Source organism: Ictidomys tridecemlineatus, chromosome 9 (genome assembly GCF_052094955.1).
Source record: "Ictidomys tridecemlineatus isolate mIctTri1 chromosome 9, mIctTri1.hap1, whole genome shotgun sequence".
NCBI lineage: Eukaryota > Metazoa > Chordata > Mammalia > Rodentia > Sciuridae > Ictidomys > Ictidomys tridecemlineatus.
In genome coordinates this window covers 10,789,972-10,811,596 of record NC_135485.1, presented here as the reverse complement: position 1 = coordinate 10,811,596, position 21,625 = coordinate 10,789,972, and the positions used below count along the sequence as shown (strand labels likewise).

The following is a 21,625-nucleotide window of genomic DNA, read 5'->3' as shown; positions in this document are numbered from 1 at the left end:
TATGACCCGGGGAATACAGCGGACATGACCTCAGGCCAGTTTTGAGCTTCAGCTTCCAGAGGCCACTCAGTGTCTACTCTTTCCCTCTCGTTGCTGGTGACCCTTGGATCACCAAGCTGGTCACTCAGAAGATACGAGGCCATGTGGAAAGAGTGAGGGGCCCACCCGTCCCCTTCCATGCCAGAACTGACAGCAAGATCCAACAGCCAGTCCTCAGGATCATGGGACCTAATAAACCAGCACAAATAATACATTCACAGTGAACAAGTAAACTCAGTGAATCAATCAGTTTTAGGCTAATAAGCTGGAGAGTGTTTTTAAGAAGTTTGTCAGAAAATGAAAATATCTCCAGAACTTGTTGACAATCTCTTCCTAAAGCTTCTCTGATTCGGGTTGATTTTTGAATGACATATGTCTTTTTATTGTGGCTTTGGGCTTTAGAAGGTCAGGTTTCACGTAATTTTTCTTTCCCTAGCAAATTGACTATATCGTGGACCAGTTCAACACCACCAAAGAGAAGGCCTTCTTAGATCTGGACAGTGAGTACAATCAGCTTGTGCTGGTGATTATTTACTTGTTTGGGCTCAAGAGAGGCTGTAGCTGCCACCCACACAACATGGACTAAGAAACCAAATAGCGGGAGGTAGGAGAAAGTAGGATACAAATCCCCTTGAGTCGCCGACAGTTTGCCATCTGTGGAAAGCCTCTGGCTGGCAGGCAGTGGGGCCTTTGGCTCTCTTATTTGGCATCCGTTGCAGGGCACTCGGCATCTTGAGGTCACTGGCACTTGTTCTTCATCCCCCCACGTGGGGGAGGATGTGCATCCCTCCAGGTGCCCTGTTAAAGTGGCCCTCAGAAGTAGATGGGGACTGTGCTGAGGCTCACAGTGTGGCTTAGCGGTTCTCAACCAAGGAGTGACAGGGGTTGCCCTCTGGAGACATCTGTGGTTGGCACAGAGAGGCCAGGTGGAGGCAGTGGAGGTCCTGCACTGTTGGTAGAGGAAGCGGCAACACCCGACCGTGCACAGAACAGGCCCCACCCGCGTTCCCCAGCCCACAATGCCAACAGGGCCACCGCGATGTGAGCATCCGGCCTGGCTGAAGAGATGGGACAGAGGTGGTTACATACAGCTCAAGGTGCTCAACTCTCTTTCCTTACCTTACCTTAGAATGTACAAATAGCAATGAACTTCAAAGATAAAACTGAGAACATTTAATTAAAAAGGAAAGAAGTGGAGGAGGAGGAGGAGGAGGAGGAGGAGCAGCAGCAGCAGCTAAATTCTGTGTTCCTAGCACAGATTGTCAGTCGGTGGTGTCTTAAGTTTTCACCTGGGGACGTCCATATGGGAACTTCAAACGATGTGATGAAATCTGCACACCAGGGTCAATACCTGAACAGGGTCTAGAATGGAAAATGGGACTTTTCATCAGTAGAGGTGGAGCCTGTCCTTCAGGGCAGCTGCCCTCACTGTCCCTTCTGCTTCTTCAATCCCAGATATTCATTCGTTGCTGGGAGGTGGAATTCTCGAGAGACTAAAGCCTAAGGTGATCCCTGTCCTTGATGAGATCCAGGTCATGGCGAAAGGTAAGCACAGTGGCAAAGGTGACTGGAAAGACACCCGTGGGAGTCCCTGGGTCACTAACTCTTTCCTGAGTTTCCCTGAGAATTGGCCAGAGTGAGAGCGGCGATCTATGGCCACACAAACAGGCCTGGCAGAAACACACCATATAATCGTAGTTAGTGTTTTATTTTATTTTTTTAAAGCTGGCACCAAAGATATTGGACTGAAGAAAAGTCATTTGAAATAATACTGGCAGAATTTGATAGGGGACCACCACTTGGTTTTGTAAATAAAGTTTTATTGCAACACAGTCATGCACATTTCGTGGCTGCTTCTGGTCTGTGATGGCAGAATTGAGTGGTTGTAACTGAGACCTTAAGGGCCACAAAGGCTAGAATTTTTACCATCTGGACTTTTATTGAAAAAGTTCATCAACTCCTATTATAGAAGATGAGTAGCCTATAGACTTTTGGGTCTTTTGCATTCTATTGATTACTCCCCCTACCATGAAAGGACAGCTTTTGAAAACAAGGAATATACTTATGTCTCTTAAAACCCACGAGAGTCAGTATGTAAGTGAACAGATTTTAATAAACATGTTCAACTACCATGGAAAAAATCCTCAGGTCCTTCTGAATATTGGAAAAAAAAATGTCTGCTGGGTGTTTGATGGGGAAGACTCTGTCAAACGTTTGGCCAATTCCCGAGAAAACAGGCCATCAGGAAGGGATCTTATGGAAGACAATTATGCCTGTTCCCTTTGGCATTCCTGATAGTCCAGCCGCTCAGCAGACTCTCTGGGACTAGGAAGGCTGGCAGAATAGGCCGGGAGTCCTCTGAGGTGGGTGCCTCAGCCGCCTCCAGATGTCACCAACCTCTCCATCACAACCATTCCCTTTCCTGGCCAGGAAATAGAGGCCCAGGAAGGAATGGGACCTCAAAGACTTACGCCTTCCCATCCACTTCCCCCTCCTTTCCTTCCTTCTTCCTTCCTTCCTTCCTTCTTCCCTCCCTGGCCCTCTCCTGTCATTCCAGCCTCACTTCCAGTCTTAGACACCCATCTTTAAGTGTCCCTTTCTCTTAGAACGACATCAGTCCTGCCCTATCAGGGCCCACCCTTCTGACCTTGTTTCATCTTAACTACCTCCCTGGAGACCCTGTTTCCAAACACAGGAGGGTCAGGACTTTGACATATCAACTGGGGGACACTCCAGTCTCTAGCAGTTGGGTAGCTTGGAAGGGGTGGAGTTGGGATTCGCACCCCATCTGACAAAAGCCTCTGGTACCCTGACCACCCTAGATAGGGTTCACAATCCTGGGGAGTGCTCAGATATAGGGTCCTGCTATGCCACCTTCGGGAAGGACACATGGGGAACCTCTGGAAAAGGAGTTGGGAGTATGGAGCTCAAGCTGGTATGGCCGTGGGACGATGCTATTTATCTCTGCACCCCAGGCCTCTGTTGTTAGTGCATTAGGTGTCAGTGTCTTAGGTCTTCCAAGATCTCCTCCAGCCAAAATTCCACAGTGGCTAAGGCTGCATGGAAGTATATGGACATGGAGCCTGCTTGATGTGTCCCTTGACTTTTTGCTCAAAGTTCCAATGATTCTTTTAATATATTTTTTTAGTTGTAAGTGGACACAATACCTCTAGTTTATTTATATGTGGTGCTGAGGATAGAACCCAGTGTCTCACATGGGCTAGGCGAGCACTCTACCACTGAGCTGCAACCCCAGCCCAGCTCCAATGATTTTTAGCATTTCAAATCACAGTGCTTTCTAGATGAAAGGTGATTAAAACAGATTTTATTTTTCCCTTCAGTGTTCCCTGTATTATTAAAATTCTGCTCTTTTTCAAGCCAACCTAAATAAGTCAATGTTCATTTAGCCTCTGTTGTGCCAGAACTTCTTAAGACTTGCTTACTAAACTACTCTAGCTGAGTTTTTGCTAAAAATGCTTTGTAGCCTTATGTGTTTTGTGGACTTTGGAGAGAAAAGAATCATGCAGTTGTTTTGAGTACATCATGTTTAGGCTGCAGGTCAAGAGGAAAAGAGCTCTGGACTGGTGAAATGTTTATTAACTAAAATTAAGAATCTGAAATATCTTCCCCAGTTACTTCAGATACATAATGCATGGGATCTCAGTAGGCCTGGAATGACTCCCAGAGTTATAGCCCTGGAAATGTTTTATGGGCATAAAAATGCTTTGAAGCTTTTGGAAAATATAAATTTATTACCTCTGAGTCCTTTTGGAAAATATAAATTTATTACCTCTGAGTCCTTCCATAGACATTCTGGGATGTGGGATATTACCCACATCCCAGAATGTCTATGGACAATGACCACACACACATATTTCCTGGGCCATCAGTTTGTTTTATCATCTGTCCATCTTTGTTGTTGTTATTTGTTTCTTGCACTAATTTATCTTAAAGTCAAAATGGAAAGGGCCTTGAGAGGTAAACCTCAGAACCTTGAAGCTTGAGGTGTGCAGCATGAAGTGTCTCAGCACGCTTTTGTGCATTCGGGTGTATGTCTCCAGTGTGGGTTCTTTGTTTCTCATTTGTTGTGCTACATATTCACTGAGCCTCTACCACGAGCTGGGTACCAGGCTTCATGCTTTGTTGATAATGCTACCAGGTAGGTGGGAGGAATGAAAAACTGATACCCGGAGTGCTCTTTTATGGTCTCATCACTACTGTAGCCTCCAATCCTGTTAAAATACGATCACCCTGGAATCCAGAGCAAAGATGAAAGCAGACTTTAGAATTATTTTTTCAGTCAGGTGAAGTGATAAAATTTGAGACCAGTGATCATGCTACCTAATTCTGGAAGCCTCTCCAGGTCTCTGGATAAATCCTCAAAGTTCCTCCAAATGAGACCCAGTTAACATGGGTTTTAACTAACCTATCCAAGGGCTCAGCCTCACAAACCTGTCAGGACACAGTCTAGAATCACAAGAGACAGCCCAAACAGCTCCCTCATTTACAGATGAGGAAACTAAGGTACCAAGAGATGAAAGAACTTGCCAAAGATGCCATACAAGATAGAAGTAGAACTTGTGCTACTTTTGGAGAGATTCCATGGTACCATTGTGTGTGTGTGTGTGTGTGTGTGTGTGTGTGTGTGTGTGTGTGTGTCTATGTCGAGTTTTATGTGGTTGCAGGAAGGTACTGCAAGCAGTTTTTAAGGGCTTTCACATTTTCCCTTGCAACACTGCACTGCAGCCTGATGCTCTGCTATCTGTTTTGCAAGCCACAGAGCAAAGGCCTGACCACAAAGACTTCCCTGTTTAGAAGAGTGACCTCCAGTTTAAATGTCATGACTATTACCGCTGTAGCTTTGAGCCACTGTAAAAAACAGTTGTAATTCACATCCATAGTCTCTGGTAGGGGATTCCACCCTCCAGAGGAATCAGGAAAGCCATCATCATTTGGGACTTGCTGGTATAAGTCTGTGTCCTAGGCTGTGGGACTCCCAAAGCCATGTAGACAGACTCACTGCTGTTGAGGAGTGTGGGTCTGATTAGTCTTCCCCACAGGTTCCCATGGTCAACATGGTGATAGTTTCAGTATTTTAATAAGAATAAATTGATTTTAAGGGGTTCCAGAATCTACTTCGGGTCACGCAGGTAGTAACAAAGCTCGGATCTATACCTAAATCTGCCTGAATCTAAAACTCTCCTCTCAACTATCTGTAGGTTATTCCAGCTCTTTGAATACTTATAACTAAAATATAAGTGTAATCTGTTTTTATATGGATTCAAACCACTTGGGATGGATTTGTTTGGACTGGCCTCTTCAAGGCTGGGCAGTAATGCTGTTGTTGGCCAAGTAATGGGGCACTGAGGTGTCCCCATCACAGTCCTGTGTTGGTCCTTGGCCCCACCTTCTTGGTTGAAAGAGACCCCCATACCATAGAGCTGAGCTGGTCAGAGGAGCTGGCAGAGCAGCCCAGCAGTGCCCCTGTGCTTCCTCTCAGACTGCCCCTTGCAGTGGTCTAAGGCCATTTACAAGTTCGTCACAAGTTCCTTTAGGTCAGTCTTATAGATGGAAGGGCCCTGGTGTCTCTGCTCTGAAATGGGCTGTGTTCCCGCAGCAATTAAAGAAACCAAGGTGGCCCTGGAGAACATGAACCAGAATTTTAAGAGCCTGAGGGATGGAAGCCAACAGCTCAGCAACAGCCTGTCTACCGTGAAACAAAACATGCAGAATTCTCTGCAAGGCCCTGAGTGCCTTCTTCCACAAGTGAGTGACATCTGCAAGAACATTGAGTCGTCTCTGAGCCAGCTGGAGGGCAACCCCGAATTGAGCAAGGTGAGCCGCTGGAGCCTGCCACATCAGGGCCCCGAGCTCCGGTGAGTGGGCATGGCTAAGCACCGGTATACCTGTCAGGGGCACAGTGGCATCTCATCACCGCAGGGGAGTGGCTACAGCAGGAGCAGAGGAATGCAATGGAGCTCCCTTCATTTGGTGAAATACATTCAACTTGAAAAAAATAATAAGGGGAGCAGAACACTTTCCTGTAGAAATTTAAAATATATATTTAAAACCATATACCTCATGTATTAACCCCCAAATAGAAGGCAATTCATCCATTTTCCCAAAGAGTAGATTCCCTCCCAAAAGAACTTCAGGCAACTTGAATATATAAAGTTCTGGAATGTAGAAAAAAATGGGCATGCGTTTCCCTGGCATTTAACGTATTAGTTTTATATTTCAATAAGCACTACCACCATCACCACGGTTCCTATTCAAATGGTGTCTGTTTTTCTGAAAATTCCCTTCACAGCTATCTTTTCACTTTGCAGCCAAGTGTCCTGGCCAGGGCCACATGTCGCTCTCAGTGTCATGCCTCTTTCTTCTGGAACAGTCTCTCAGGCTCTCTCTTTTGTGACACTGACTTTTTTTTTTTCTTTTTAAATATTTTTCTAGTTGTAAGTGGACACAAAACCTCTATTTTATCTATCTTTATGTGATGCTAAAGATCAAACCCAGGGCCTCACACATGTGAGATGAGCGCTCTACCGCCGAGCCCCAGCCCCAGCCCTCACTGACATTTTTGAGCAGGCCACCTACGTGGTGGAGCGGCCATCTGTTCAGGTTGGTCTGGTGATCTCTTGTATTGGATTTAAGTTACCTGCATTTGCCAAGGACTCATTGTAGAGTGATGCTGGGTCCTCCTTGGCACATAATGTCAAGAGACATGTGACACTTGGCCAAGTGTTGGTAAGAACCAGAGATTTCCGAGGCACCTGCAGTGCTGGGCCTGAAAAACTTGTTCCAGGCTTCTCAATAATGTCCCCGCTCACTGTATTCCTTTAATATTATTTATTTGATTTTTTGGTTCCAGGGATCAAACCCAGAGCCTTGCATGTTAATCGGGCTCTTTACTACTGAGCTGCACCCCAGCCCCTGTATTATTTTTTGTTTGTTTTTGGTGGTGCTGGAGATTGAACCCAGGGCCTTGTGCATGCAAGGCAATCACTCTACCAACTGGGCTATATCCCCAGCCCCCTGTATTACTTTTAAAAGTGATTTTTACAATATTGTTCACTGCTGTATTCACTAGAAGGTCACATATATTCTGTCTTGCATTGCTTTGCCTCAGTTTTAGTTGACTGCATCAGGAGTCCTCCAAACATCTAAAAAAAAAAGTGCTTATCCATGCTGTGCAGAGTAAAATGAGTTTTCCCAAACTTTCCAAAGAAAGCAAGGTTGGGTGGGTGATGCTTGCCTGTAATCCTAGCTACTTCGGGGAGGGGGTGGTGCTGAGGCAGAGGATTGGAAATTCAAGGCCAGCCTCAGCAACTTTAGCGAGACCCTGTTTCGAAATAAAACATTAAAAGGGCTGGGGATTAGCTCAGTGGTAGAACACCACTGGATTCAGTCCCCACATGGATTGGGGTTATTGAGGGGTGGGGGGGAGAGAAAAGTGGAGTGGTTCCCTACAATATCAGTGCTTTGGAGCTTGGATACAAGTTAATTCCATTTTTTTGTGGGTTAATTTGGGAGTAACCACCTTGCCTTATATTTTGTTGTGTGAATTTTCAGCTCCCATCTATGGACACAGAACTTCAAAATATTAATAATGTTCTCAGAAATGATTTGGATGCCATGGTCCAAAAGGTATGTTTTTTTTTTGTTGTTTTGTTTTTTTTTTTGGGAAAAAATAGATCAATTTGTTTCTGGATCACTTTAAAGAATAAACTGAAATGTAAGATGTTAGGAAACAGAAAAAAAAATGACATTCTGGAGAGTGACTGACAAGAAGAGGGAGACCTATTTTGTTTTATTCCAATTCAAGAAGTTTTAGTTGAGCGTCTGTTATATGCGAAGCACCCTTCCAAGGCCATTGGAGATCAACCTGGCTCTGCTTTCCTGGGCTCAGTATCCAACGGGTGCAGGGCCCATATTAATCCTGATATGAAGGCTGCCGTCTGCCCAGGAGTTGGCCACACTGGTTCTCTGTTCCTCCCCGTTTCACACCTGCTTGCCCTCTACCTGGCTCTCTCTTCTTCTTCCCCGTCCTTTGTCTGGCTACTTGGTTTCTAAAGCTTTTTATACCACCTGTTCAGTTGTTTGTTTATTTTGGTACTGGGGATGGAACACAGGGCCTCGTGCATGCTAAATTCATAGTCTGCCTCAGAACTACATCCCCGTGTGTCACCCTCTTAGCAAGAATTTTCCTGGCATCTTGACTAGGTCAACACTTTAAAAATACATTTTTATAGCACATAAAATATTCTTTAAAGTCCTCCTAGCTATAATTACCCATAACTACCTTTAATGACTCTGTTCCCCCACCAGACTGAGAACCGCACAAAGGCAAGGGCAGCGTTGGCCTGGGATACCATGATTTGTGTGGTGGCTCAACAACTGTGATTTATTCAACCAGTGGATACTGAATATGCAATAAAGATTCTTCATGGATTGGGATTCAGTAGCGTGCCCTGGACCTATAGGAAAGGGGAGAGAAGCTTGTTCACGATGCTGTGTCTTTAAGCATGGCTATAGAGAAACCTCAAGAAGCGATTAATACAGTCTATACTTATCTCCAAGGCGAGTGTCCCCTTAAGTCATTTGACATCATTGATCTTTGCATCCTGGAGTCACTTGGCTTGTTATACAGTGGGAATTGAGCCAGGATACCGTGATGGTGACATCTACAAGTCCACCTGTGGATGTGTGTGAAGAGAGCAGACACACACAAGCCAGGAGCTTAGCTGACTTTGAGGGAACAGAGGTTGTGGCCCTTCTTCTTTTGGCACCCAACAAAGCTAGACTGAACTGGGAATTGAGTAGCCCCTAAATCTTATGAACCTCAGAAGCATGGCAGTGACCCCTGGCAGATGGCTGACGGCTCCAGCAAGCAGCTAAACACAAACTGAACCCCTCCAGGGAAGGCCCAATGTTGAGAAGTTCTTTAGAAATACCGTGGCCCTCTCCTGGGTTAGCCCAGAGCCACCCAGCTTGGTGTGGCTGTCCTTGTTTTAGCCTCACTGCCATTTGTATTCTCTTTAGGCTGCGTTTGGGGACCTCTTCCCCTTCCTCCTGTGAGATTAGATCTCTTATTGGATCATTGCACTGTAAAGTACAGTTGTTTTCAGAACTTCACGTTATGTCTGTACCAGTGACTGTTCAGCTCACAGTTTCTTAACCTCAGCACTGTCCTTGGGCTGGTGGGGACAGTCCTGTGCATCATAGGGTGTTTATTAGCATTGCTGGCCTGCGCTTGCACAGCACCCACAGCACCCTAAGAAAACATCTCCACTGGGGTGTGTGTGTGTGTGTGTGTGTGTGTGTGTGTATGTATATAGTGTATATATCCATAATAATTCCTAGAATTGTTGTGGGCAAATAGGGAGATTTTAAAATTAGGGGATACCATATATATATTAAAAAATTAACTTGATCTTTGATTTATTCAATTTGAAGAAAACACTCTCTAAAGGGAATTTTTTTAGAGTCCTGATGACCATAATATGCTCATTTTAGCTGTAAGATGAATGTTACACTTTTGTTTTAATTCTGTCCTCCATAGTAAGGTACTCCATAGTAAGCAGAAAAATGAACACCGGTCAACTGGTTTTCAGCTCACCTTGTACATCAATTAACTTTGAAATATTTTTTAGGGCTACCAATCCTTTAATGACATTCCTAAGAGGGTGCAAGTCCAAACCACGAACATCGTAGCAGGTGAGGTCATCTTCTGAGGTCATTCGGTACCTTTCTTTGTTAAGAACTGTATGGTTGGTCAGTTCAAAGAACTATGTGGTTGTGAATTGTATTGTTCTTTTCTAATCAAAAAAAAAAAAAAAGGTCTCTCGCTAAAACCCTGACAACTAGGTGAAGATCAAAGCCCTTGGATTGTGTCATCTTCCGTCAGTGACGCAGATTTGAACAACAACAACAAAATGTTTCCAAGCAACACAGTTCTGGTCACTAGCCACCAGGTGCTGGGGCTGACAGCTGCACTGGGCTCGTGAGTCCCCATCACGGCTCTCACAGGCCTGAGGGCAGCTGTGTTTTAGAAGGTCACATTCTGACTAATTTCCCAGAGGAAGGGGACTCTGTACATTATTTTATTTTCTAAATGGATTTAAAAATGAACTTCTAAAATTAATTAATTAGATTATGTTTAGGAAGACTGTCAGGACTTATTTTGTCTTTTTGGGAGTTTTTTTTTTCCTGTTCATGATGCTGATATAATGGTATGTTAGGCTCCTAAGGTTGTTTACAGACTTGGAGAGACAGAACCTGTGCGAGAGATTCTCAGGTGTTAAATGACTGAATCCTGCCTGTTCAGGACATGATATTTTGGGGATGGTGGTGGTGACAGAATGCAACATTTTTTTGTGTGCTGGGATGGGAATAAACTTATGGTTATTTGCTTAGAGAAGAACTTTCTGCATCTATGCAAGACCATTTTCTTTCTCTCTCCTTTTAACCATTCTTTGTATCTGTTACCAAGTGGTTTAAAATATTTTGTTAGTATAATTTCACCTTGTTTTTCCTTGTAGTGTTCTTTCAGCTCATTAAGAGTTTGGGTAAAGAGCATTTTTCCTTTTTTTTTTTTTTTAACTTGTAGATGGACACAATACCTTTATTTATTTATTTTCGTGTGTTGCTGAGGATCGAACCCAGTGCCTTACACATGTGAGGCAAGAGCTCTACCACTGAGCCACAAACCCAGCCCTGGATAAAGAGCATTTTATCTCATTACAGCTTTAGATGTCTTGTGGGCTTCTTTTGGGGTGATGGAGCCATGAAGAGGTTGCAGACAGAGCTCAGGCGCTGCTGGGACTGAAGGCATGCTGTTTGTCTGCAGCCCTCTGCTTATTAACCTGTATTTAATTCTTGTTTCTCCTCTCTGGGCCTCTTATGCCCGTGTGTTCAGTCTTTCCCTGTGAGTCTGAGAGAGGCCGGAGCACCTGGTGTCATTGCCTGGACACACACCAGCATTTCCCAGGGCCAGGCAAGGGCCACGGTGTCCTCCTGGAGATCTAGTGTTTATTTTTGTGTCCTTAGTTCCACGTCCTGCCCCTTTGGGCCTGGCCTGAAGTGCCCACTGTGTGCAAGGCTGTGTCAGGTGCTGGGGCTGTGAGAAGTCTAAGGCATGGCCCTGCCTGTCCTTTAGCCAGCCATGTGTACAGATGCCATTGATCAGAGTTGGGTGACCTGGCCACAGATGAGCAAGGGATCCAGGTGGGTAAGGGGTAATGGCCAACTTCCTGGGAAAAGCAGCGTCCAGACTGAGTCTGGAAGGTCTTTGCTGAGAGAGGGCACGTGCCACACACGGAGTCACCACAGCTGACAAGGCTGGGGACTGTGAGAACAAGACAGGCCAAGAAGCAGACAGGGCCCCCAGGAGCTGTGCGTATCAGATGGGGTCCATGTGTCATGTTTTTTGAAACCCCAGTGTTAGGGAAGAGGCCTACAAGATTCTTCTGATCCAGAGCCTCCGGTATTTTGGCACACGAGCCATTTGGAGGAAGCTGTGAGCCACCAGGAAACAACTCTCCTCCTTGTGAGCCACCTCCAAGCACCTGGTCTGCAGTTGCTCTTGTCTGTACCTTTGGTTTCTGGATTTCACACGGATGTGACAAACACACTTTGGCAAAGTTTTCCACCACTTTTTACGCAATTGTGTTTTAGACTAACCCGCCACCTTCACCACTCAGCTACTGCTCGCCAAGAACCCTGGTGTCACCTTTGGGAACTGCTCATCCTGTCTCTACTGCCACGGAGAGACTTCCCTGTCTTTCAGGATCAGTGGGCTCTTAATTGATTAGTGCGTCTTATTCTTAGTACATCCGTGTCAAGAATTGCTGTGGGGCTGGGAGCTTAGCTCAGTGGTAGAGCAGGCACAAGCCATGGGGTCAATTCCCAGCCTTGGAAAAAAAAGAATCACTGTGGTCAGGGCCATCCTCAGCACTGCCAGCTCAGGGGACTCACTGGGGCCCAGGCGGTCCTGATGGGCAGATCTTTCCAGAGCCCCATGATTCTGAGAAATGAGACCAATGATAATGTAAACTGACCACTGGGAAGTACCTTGCTTTCTGCATGTAGGGGCACAGATGTCCTTCTTTAACACGTCCCAAACTATAGGAGTCAAGTAAAATTGTAACAAATATATCACCTAGGGTCAGTTGTTCAAAAAAAGGATCCTAGAGAATTACTGTGTTTCTGGATGCCATTTCTTAGGCTGAGAAGTTAGTGTTTTTCCCTCAAAAAAAAAAAAATCATATAATAGGGCTTCAGTCTTAGATACACCATGCTTTTAACCTCATTACCAGCATATTCTTAAAAAGAGACCTATGGCTCACCTTAACCTTGGTGAGCCTCAGGGCAGTTTTATTAAAATGGGGGTTTAGAATACCTGCCTCAGTAGAATAACCAAATTGATATTTACAAAAGTGCATGGAACGTGGTGGCCATACCCTGTATATGATTTACCTGATTTTTTTTTGTGTGTGTGTGTGGTAACAGGGAATGAACTCAGGACACTGAGCCACATCCCTAGCCCTTTTTGTATTTTATTTAGAGACAAGACCTTGCTAAGTTGCTAAAGCTGGCTTTGAACTCGTAATCCTCCTGCCTCAACCTCCTGAGCTGCTAGGATTACAGGCCAGTGCCACTGCACCGGGCTCTGATTTGTTTTTTTGTTGGTTTGTTTATTTTTAGCAAGGTAGTGGAAGGAAAAGAAAACCGTGTGGCTTGACTTCATTAATGGCTTATCGGTGTCCCCACCTACAGCCACTGTTTTGTGAAGTCGTTGCCTTTCTTTTTCTTTCTTTCTTTCTTTCTTTCTTTCTTTCTTTCTTTCTTTCTTTCTTTCTTTCTTTCTTTCTTATTAGTTGTTCAAAACATTACAAAGCTCTTGGCATATCATATTTCATACATTTGATTCAAGTGGCTTATGAACTCCCATTTCAATGGCTGTTTGCTCTTGTAGAATCCTATCTTATTACAAACCAGTTATAACATGGGAAAAACTGAAAGTGGCTTGAGCTTTTCTCTTTGGTTCCCAAACAACATTTCTGTTTCCCATGTTGGAAAATGCATAACCAACGTCGCTTTGATTTCAGAAATCAAAAAGCTCTTAAATACCGTGGGTTCCAACATCAAGGATGCAACCAAAGATATTCCTATTCAGAAGTCCTTGTCAGAGTTCAATAGTCACATGGATGACATTGAAAAAGAAATCAAACAGAAGTTGCATCGGGCAGAAGAAGTTGACTCCTATTGGTGAGTGCCTGCTTGGACTGGTGAACCAGGAGCATGCAACTTGGTGTGCAATGCCCCACAAAATCTCTTGTTAGCGCCAGGAAAACCTTAGGAAAGCAAGTCCTACTGAGAAGCCAGGACCTGATATGGGTGAACCCTAGTTTATGTTCAGTCAGAAGGCTGAAGTGCTCACTTAGCACATAGACCCAAACTGAAACAATACAGAGAAGATCAGCATGGCCCATGACTCATAGGGTGGCATGCAAATTCATGATGGACTCCATATTTTTTTTTTCAAGTTTCAGACTTGAAGTTCTTGAGTCAAATATTGAATGATTTTCAGTTTTGATATCATGAGTGGCTTCTAGAATCTTTGTTATAATTAGTAAGCCAGGCATGTGGTGGGAGTTTAAAACAATAAGTAATCGAGGACATTTGGAAGGTCTTCTTTTCTGATGAGGTAAAGGTATCGTGGTTGGTTCTACCAGAAGAGTGTGGTGTTAAGAGACTGTGCTTGAAACCAGTAACTAAACTCTCCAAGCCCAGGTGAGCCGTGGCTGCACCTGTGTTTGTTTACAAGGTGCAGCTGGGGCGATGTGGTCATGTGGTCCTGGGGAGGACGGGTAGCCATGCGGGAGAGGGGAAGGGTTCAGGGGCTTGTGGAATTTAGCAGATCCTCTGAGATGTCAAATGCATTTTCTCCTCAGCCTCGTGTCCCTTGGTAGTCCACAGTGCCAAAGCCCATGGAGAGTCCACAGCCTGCTTCTTACTCTGCAGGTTATTTTTTTTTGTGCAAGAGAACAAGATAAATAATAAAACGATAACCAAGATGGTGCTCGCGTTTCAGGGTTAGGGTTTCAGTGTGCCCGCCCTGTGCTTTACACAGGACATCTCATTCAGCACTCAGAGTCCCCTGCTTGTGCTCCATTGATGACCCTGCTTTGGGGACAAGGAAGTTGGGGCTCAGGGAAGTAAAGTGACTCAGCTAAGCCCAGATGGAATACGCATGGCAGAGGTGACCTTTCAGGTCCTATTAGTCGTGACCCCAGGATGAATGACTTCCTGGGACACTGGCTGTGTCTTCATTGTGGACCATTCCACAGCTATCAGGACACAAGACAGAGCCTTTCTCAATGATCTTGAAAACTCATTAGCCATCACAGTTTCACAGGTGGGAGAGAGGACTGCAGTTACCTGTCTATCTGCTTCTCTCTTCCTCTTCTTCCCGCCTGAAATCATAAGCTTATTTTTTTTCTTTTTCTTTTCTTTTTTTTTTTTTACAGAGAGAAAGAGATTTTAATATTTATTTTTTTAGTTTTTTAATGGACACAACATCTTTATTTTATTTTATGGGGTGCTGAGGATCAAACCCAGCGCCCCACGCATGCCAGGCGAGCGCGCTACCGCTTGCGCCACATCCCCAGCCCCATAAGCTTATTTTTAAAAAGAAATTTAACCAAATGAATGATTTAGTAACTCCAAAAGTTTTCTGAGGCCAAGGTCCCTGACTTCTTTAATTTTGTGTCCTGAATATCTGGAACAAAACCTCCCCAGAATGGCTGCTGGTAGCTCTCATTATAATTAGCAAAACTGCTCTTAATTGAATGAAAAGCTTTAGTGGCAACTTTTGTCAAGAGGCAGTAAGCAGAAGCAAATCCTTTGTTTGTTGGTTTCTGAAGTGTTGGGAAGGAGATGTACCCTTGAATGCCCCTTAGCTGCTGGGAAAGGGTGGTGTACATTTGGATAATGCCAGGAAGACTTAATTGAGGATCCATTATCCTAAAATGTCTCACTGGACCCTTCCAAAATTGAGATTTCCATTCTGAAGGTGTTTGATTTAGGATGCTCATAAAATTTTAAATGTTCCATGCATCCACCACACAGAGTATTTCTGGTTCAGTAAGGAACACAATGCCCTAGAACATTACTGTGATCCCAAGATACTTTTGGAGAAAGTCCAGTGGGAAAGAGTCTGGTATTTCTTTATTAGTATTCTAATCATGATCTATCCACGGAAGTAGGTACTTCCACATCAGGAACCCAGGAAGAACTTGAAATTCGTCTTAAGCCATAAGACTTTGATACTAGAGATTCAACTCGGGCATTTTACCACTGAGCAACACCCCCAGTTCTATCTATTTATTTAGAGACATTCTCACTCAATTTAGTGAGATCACCTCAAATTTGTGATCCTCCTGCCTGGGCTTCCTCAGTGGCCTGGATCACAGACCTGTGCCACTGTGCCCAGCTTACTGGGTGTTCTTACCAGTAGTCTTGGAGTAGCGCAGGCTGCCCTGCAATGAGCACCAAGGAAAACCTTTGGAAATAAATTCTAAAGAAGGAAACAAACAGAGCCATTGAGAGAGCACTTCAAAGCTAAGGCAAAAGCATCTCACTTGGGCCAGTCCTGTCTCAGCATCCCACTGTCTTACCTTCTGAGGGATCCCCAGGACTCTGATGTCAAGATTGCTGGAAATCCCTGGAGGCCTGTGGCCTTGGTCAGCAGCTCCTAGGGTGGGATGCCCTCCCTTGCCCTACTCACAATGACCCTGTGCTTGCCTTACCAGGTGGCTGTGTAGCCTGATTTCCTGCTTTCTGCTGTTACTCATCGTGATTTTTTTTTACCTGGGCTTGCTGTGTGGCGTCTACGGCTACGACAAGCACGCTACCCCAACCACCAGAGGCTTCGTATCCAACACGGGAGGCATCTTCCTCATGGTGTGAGTGTTTGCTTCTCTTGGCACCTGGGTGTGGAGACGTGGGGAGGCGAGCGAGGGCCATCTGTGGCATTACACCAGACTTGTGCCCTCTGGGCCACACACTCTGGGTTTCAGTGGAGCAGGCGTCTTGGGGTGATGGTGCTGTCAAGTAAAAGAAAGCTTCATGGGTTCCACTTTGATTGAGCAGCTTAAAAGAGCTGTTTCCAAATGGTGAGCTGCCTTTAAAAGCCGCTCTCATGGAGGTCACTTCCAAGTTCACTTTCTTGACTTCTCACTGTTTCTCACTGTGTTCATTCATTCATCCATTCACTCTCCAGCAACTGGGAGGACCTCCCGTCGGACACCGTGCCATGTGGCTAGGACTGCTGCCAGCTTGCCACTCAAGGAACTTGAGTTTAGCCCCCTGGGGATTTACATAGATAGCCTAAATTAGGGACAAGAACAGAAGTGGTGAGCCCTGGCACTGCTTCAGAGGCCTTCAGATCTAGGTTCCTGCATTTGGGAACCTTTACTCCAGCAGACAGCAGCAAAGCAGAGTGGGCAGGAGCCAGCAGGTGTGCCTGGAGTTAGAGCCAGGAGTGCCAACCAGGGGGATGCAGGTGTAGTGGCTCTGTGTGCCCCGCAGAGAAGCCATGTGGGCTCCCAGTGTGCGTCTCTGTTCTGATGAGCTCCACCGAGGGTGAGTGGCAGGCTGAGGATGGGGTGGGGGGAAGGTAAAGCCTTGAAACAACCCTTTGTGGAATAGCCTCATGCTCCCGTCTATCTCCTCAAGCCACTAGTATGGGAGAGGCAAGGGCTGGAGAGCAGGGGGCACGCCACCATCTGCTGTGTCAAACATGGGATCACTATAATATTAATATAAGATTAATTCTTATAAAATTAAGTCTTCAGAGCTTTCCCTCAAATGGGCGCCTCAAATGGGTGCCAGTGTAGCACAAGCCCTTACTAACATTAATGTGGCACAGGGATCCTAAAAACATCCTCAAAGCTAATGGTCTGGGACTGCTAAGGCCAGAAGAAGAACTGCACACACACCCAGATTTAAGAAATCACGCTCCAATGCAAGTACCTCCGAACCGGGAATGAAAAGAATCAGAAGTTAAGCCAGCAAGGAAAAAAAAAAGATACTTGTCTTGCCTTTTTGGTCAAACATACACAGACACGGGTAGGAAACCAGTTAAGCATTGCAAGTCGAATAATGTGGGCGTTCGGCAGTGGTCAGGGTTTTTGGTGACGAGTGTTTCCTTTCCACCTTTTTTAACTGCTTGAAAGGGGAGAAGTACCTCGCTCTAAAAAGACACATTCATAAGTTCTGTTCACAGTTTTTTGGGATCAACACAAAATCTGACATCTACCTTCAAAGAAAAAGAACAGGGAAGTCACCAACAGACTGGTGGAGGTTACAGGTGCCTTCAGTTGAGTTGGAATTCTTCTGCAGATTAAGGGATTTCTAAGGAGATAGAGCTCTGTGGAAACCTTAGGGTTATGGAAAGGAAGAAGGCAGGTGAAGGACAGATTACCTGCCCAGAGGCAGGATGGCTGTGATTGCTTCACTGTTGATCCCGCACCCCCCCATCCCCCACCCCCCTACCCACCCCCACCTCCGGCTCATGGCAGGCTTTGCTGTGCTGGGCAGAAGTCTCCACCCCTTGGGACATCGGGCAAGCAGCTGGATAGATGCAAAGGGGATCGGGGGAATGGCGCAAGCCTAGTCCGTCTCATCAGACTGACCGCCAGGTGAAGTTTTTTCTTTCCAGCTGTCGACTCCCTGGTAGAAATCAGGAGACCCGAGTTTAGTTCTGCTGTAACCCCGTCCCCACCTGCTCTTTAAAAACAGTGACACTGTCCTATCAAGAGCATGCAAGAATTCCCATCTCCCAAAAAGATTCTGGTGAGAGACTGGACGAGTCTTCCTTACACCTGGCTCTGCCTGGGTCCTGCCTGCCGAGGGTCCCCAGAGCATTTAGGGGTTGAGCAGGATGCCGCGGGGAACATGTTTTGTGCTGCAGCGATGGAGAGGGTTCCCAGAGACAAGGGAACCTGACATATGCAGTGACGATCTCCTGCACTGAAGCTCATGATAAAACTTTGAAAACAATGTCCCCATCACCTAGACTTACGGGCAACCACAAGCGTAAGGAAGGGGCACATCTGTGTGGCTGGTGGCAGTGGGAAGACCAGAATGCCCTTTGCCCAGTAATTCTCATTTCAGAGAATCTCTGGCAAGGAAGTAGACCAAACTAGGAAAGAAGCATCCTAAGCAGGGGTGTGTTTTTGTGGTTGGATGTATAATAATGAGGCACTGGAGATAGTATGTTTCAAGAGATCCCCAGCCAGGTGTGGTGACGCACACCTGTAATCCTAGTGGAGGATCATGAGTTCAAAGCCAGCCTCAGCCAACTTAGCAAGACCCTGTCTCAAAAATAAACTAATAAATAAAAAGGGCTGGGGATGTGGCTCAGTAGTTTAGTGCCCCTGGATTTCAATCCCTGGTAATAAATAAATAAATAAGGTTTTCATTTTGCAGGAGAGCAATCTGTGGCGGCTTCTCTCTTCCCAGATACATGTTTCTCTCTAAGCTGCTGACTCCTGAGGTGTTGTGTAGCCAGAAGTCTGCACTGCACACACGTGTTGAACTCCTACCTGACATCTTCACTGCCACAGGACATATCACTGACATCTTTCTCACCTTCTCTTCCTGTAGGGTGCCTCAGTGTTCCCTGCCACCACCCTGGGGCCCCTCCCCACCTTTATCCTTTCTGGCTGCCTCTGGACTCCTGCATCCCTTTCATCCACTGGTTTCTCTCCATCAGCAGTGTCCCGTCTGGGCTGAGGCCTGTCCAACCCATCCTCCTCCCTGCACCAAGACTGCTCTCCTTACTAGAGAAACCAGGCTGTGTTCTTCCCAGGCCCCATTCAGTGCACCCCTCCCTGCCTCTGGAGCTGCTGTGGACGCCATTCTCCACCTTTCCTGTGGATGCTTAGAATCTCTCACCCTACTGTATCCTTTGAAGAAAGGATTGGTTCTCAACTGACTCCAGAACCCAGCTCTAGCCCATAATGCTAGACAGCATTCTGGTCTGCTGTGGTCTGCCAAGGACAGAAAGACCACAGTGCTGATCCCTTCCCTCCTCACCCCCAGGCAGGCTGATCTGGTCAACCTGCACAATGCAGAGGACCAGGTCCACTTTGTACACTGACGAGGTAGGAAGCACTGCTAGGTAATATAGACTAAATCTTTGCAGAATTTCTGACTTTATCTGTGTTTTTGTTTTTTTGTTTTTTTTTTTCCCAGTGGAGTTGGATTCTGTTTCCTCTTTTGCTGGATAGTGATGATCCTTGTGGTTCTTTCTTTTGTTCCTGGTGTGAATATGGAAAAACTAATCTGTGAACCTTATGCAAATAGGAAGATATTCCAGGTAAATATGCTTTTCTACTCATTGTGGGAGGACTCGAATGGACACTTGGGTTTCTCCATGTCTTGTGGGTTACTTGAAGAGCAGTGGTCATGGTTTTGGTAGCGAGTGTATCTCGCCACCAAAAACATGAGGAGTTTGCTCTTTTTTCTGGGGGTGGCAGTCGTGGGTACCGAGGATTGAACTCAGGGGCACTCAACCACTAAGCTACATCCCCAGCCCTATTTATTATTTTATTTAGAGACAGGATCTCACTGAGTTTCTTAGAGCCTCACTGTTGCTGAGGCTGGCTTTGAACTTGCAATCCTCCTCCTGGACCTCCTGAGCTGCTGGGATTACAGGCATGCGCCACTGCACCCTGCTGAGTGGTTTGCTTTTAATTCAACAAGTTGATTCTCTTTGCAAGACCAAAAAGCACACACCGGTATACACACAGAAAGATACATACATAGTAATATAATAGTATTCTCGTTTTCTGATTGTAAATGAAGTCAGTTTCAGGAATTAAGACTTGCACATCGATGTGGATTGTGGTATTTTGAGAGAGTAAAATTCTTCTTAGCAGTAGTTTCCAAAGGAGGCTGGGACCATCAGGAGATAAACTCCAAGGTTCCTCCCTTACCTTTCTTGAGGTTTGTGACATTGTAGATTTTCCCAAGTGACAAAGATATCCAGCCACGTGGTTCATGGCCTTAAATTCAAAGTGAAAGAGATTAATAAGATACACCCCATGGCAGAGGGTCGTCCCAGGTGGATATATGATGGGCAGTCAGGAATGAAATTCAACTTTCACTTTTTCTAAGACCAGCTTCCCCTGACTCTGGGATACAGATGGCAGTTTTGTCTGGCTTCTAACTTAGACTTCCCAGTGTTTTTCTCCAGACTGATTTTTTTTTTTTTTAAAGTATGGGCCAATTCTGATTTTTAAAATACAATTTTATTTCCTTCTTTAATTGCATGTCTGTTTTTCATCTCAAATCAGGTGAGATGAAATCAGTAAATGATTACAAAGGCAGCCACTTGTCATTGGTGTTTTGGCAGTTCGGTTAGTCAAGAGAAGTTAAATTGAGTTGATTGATGATCACATTATCTCCATTTGGCTTCTTAATAAAAAATAACAAGACATCAAACCAGGATTTATTATCTCCTGTGTAGTGTTGAATCCCTTAGCTTAATTCTTTAAAATTAGAGGATATTTTAAAATCATTTATTCAGATTGAGCATCCCCAATCTAAAACTCCAAAATCCAAAATTTTCCAAAATTTGACAAGGGGAAAATTTTACACCATGAAACTTTTCATGTACAAAGTCATTGAACATATTGTAAAAATTATTCTCAGACTCTGTGTACAAGGAGTATGTAAAACAAGTGAATTCTGTGTTTAGACTTGTGTTCCATCCCCACTTTGTACACGCAGATATTCCAAAGTCAAAAAACAATCTGAAACTGAAACCATTTCTGGTCCCAAACATTTCAGGTAAGGGATCCTCTTACCCTGCTCTTACCAGGCAAATACCTGGCCATGCACATAAATATATGTGGTCCAGAGTCAGAAGGCATGTGAGTCTTCATTTACTGTGTCCAGAGGGAAGTCATGAAGAAGCTGTGTCCCTGCTTTATGACTTTATATTGGCTAGTCTCAATCAAATGGTCTATTTTACTCTCATTTCTAATGTGTTTACTAAATAAATTTGAGTTCTCAAAAAAAGTAGTTTTCATAATTTTTATCAAGGCTGTGGTCGATTGATTTATTCCAGTTACACTATTATTTTCTAGTTTCAGGCTGGAGATTAAAGAGAAATATTGTGATATAAAAAAAATCTTAAAAATAATTTAGAGAATATTCATTTTGATATTTGTATACATGTTAATATAAAAAAATTTAACACTTTTTCTAGATTTTGGACACCCCCTACTTACTAAACAAGGAATGGAAATACTACATCTCTGGCATGGTTCTTAAAAAACCGGATATTGAGCTCACTTTTGAACAAATTTACAGGTACCAATAATTGCATTGTATGTTTTGCTATTTAAATTTTTTTTTTCAGGTAAGAATTTTGCTTTCAATCTGTTTCTTTTTACCTTACTCATAAGGCTTTTCAGTTTCAGAGCTAAGCTGCCCTCTAGACTTAGCAAAGAGATTGTAGAAATGAGGCCCCAAAGAGAATTCTTCTCTGAAAGCCTTTGAAACCTGGAGA

The 21,625-nt window shown here is 44.8% G+C and overlaps 1 protein-coding gene and 1 non-coding gene across 51 annotated transcripts in view; both read left to right on the top strand.

The window, feature by feature from the left end:
• Nucleotides 1-21,625, top strand: part of Prom1 (prominin 1) — a 143,129-nt gene that overhangs the window by 61,060 nt on the left and 60,444 nt on the right. For all 50 annotated transcript variants that reach the window (XR_013425711.1, XR_013425710.1, XR_013425709.1 and 47 more), the window contains 9 exons: nucleotides 476-539; nucleotides 1,495-1,584; nucleotides 5,657-5,874; nucleotides 7,612-7,686; nucleotides 9,693-9,756; nucleotides 13,149-13,308; nucleotides 15,855-16,007; nucleotides 19,303-19,426; nucleotides 21,323-21,426. Coding sequence is in view for 45 of the 50 variants with exons in the window: in XM_078021068.1 (XP_077877194.1) it covers nucleotides 476-539; nucleotides 1,495-1,584; nucleotides 5,657-5,874; nucleotides 7,612-7,686; nucleotides 9,693-9,756; nucleotides 13,149-13,308; nucleotides 15,855-16,007; nucleotides 19,303-19,426; nucleotides 21,323-21,426 (1,052 nt within the window). In the remaining 5 variants the exon portion in view is untranslated. The remainder of the gene's footprint in view (nucleotides 1-475; nucleotides 540-1,494; nucleotides 1,585-5,656; nucleotides 5,875-7,611; nucleotides 7,687-9,692; nucleotides 9,757-13,148; nucleotides 13,309-15,854; nucleotides 16,008-19,302; nucleotides 19,427-21,322; nucleotides 21,427-21,625) is intronic.
• LOC120892457 (U6 spliceosomal RNA) lies at nucleotides 13,473-13,577 on the top strand. The gene has a single exon (XR_005737180.1). It is a non-coding gene; the product is annotated as a U6 spliceosomal RNA (small nuclear RNA).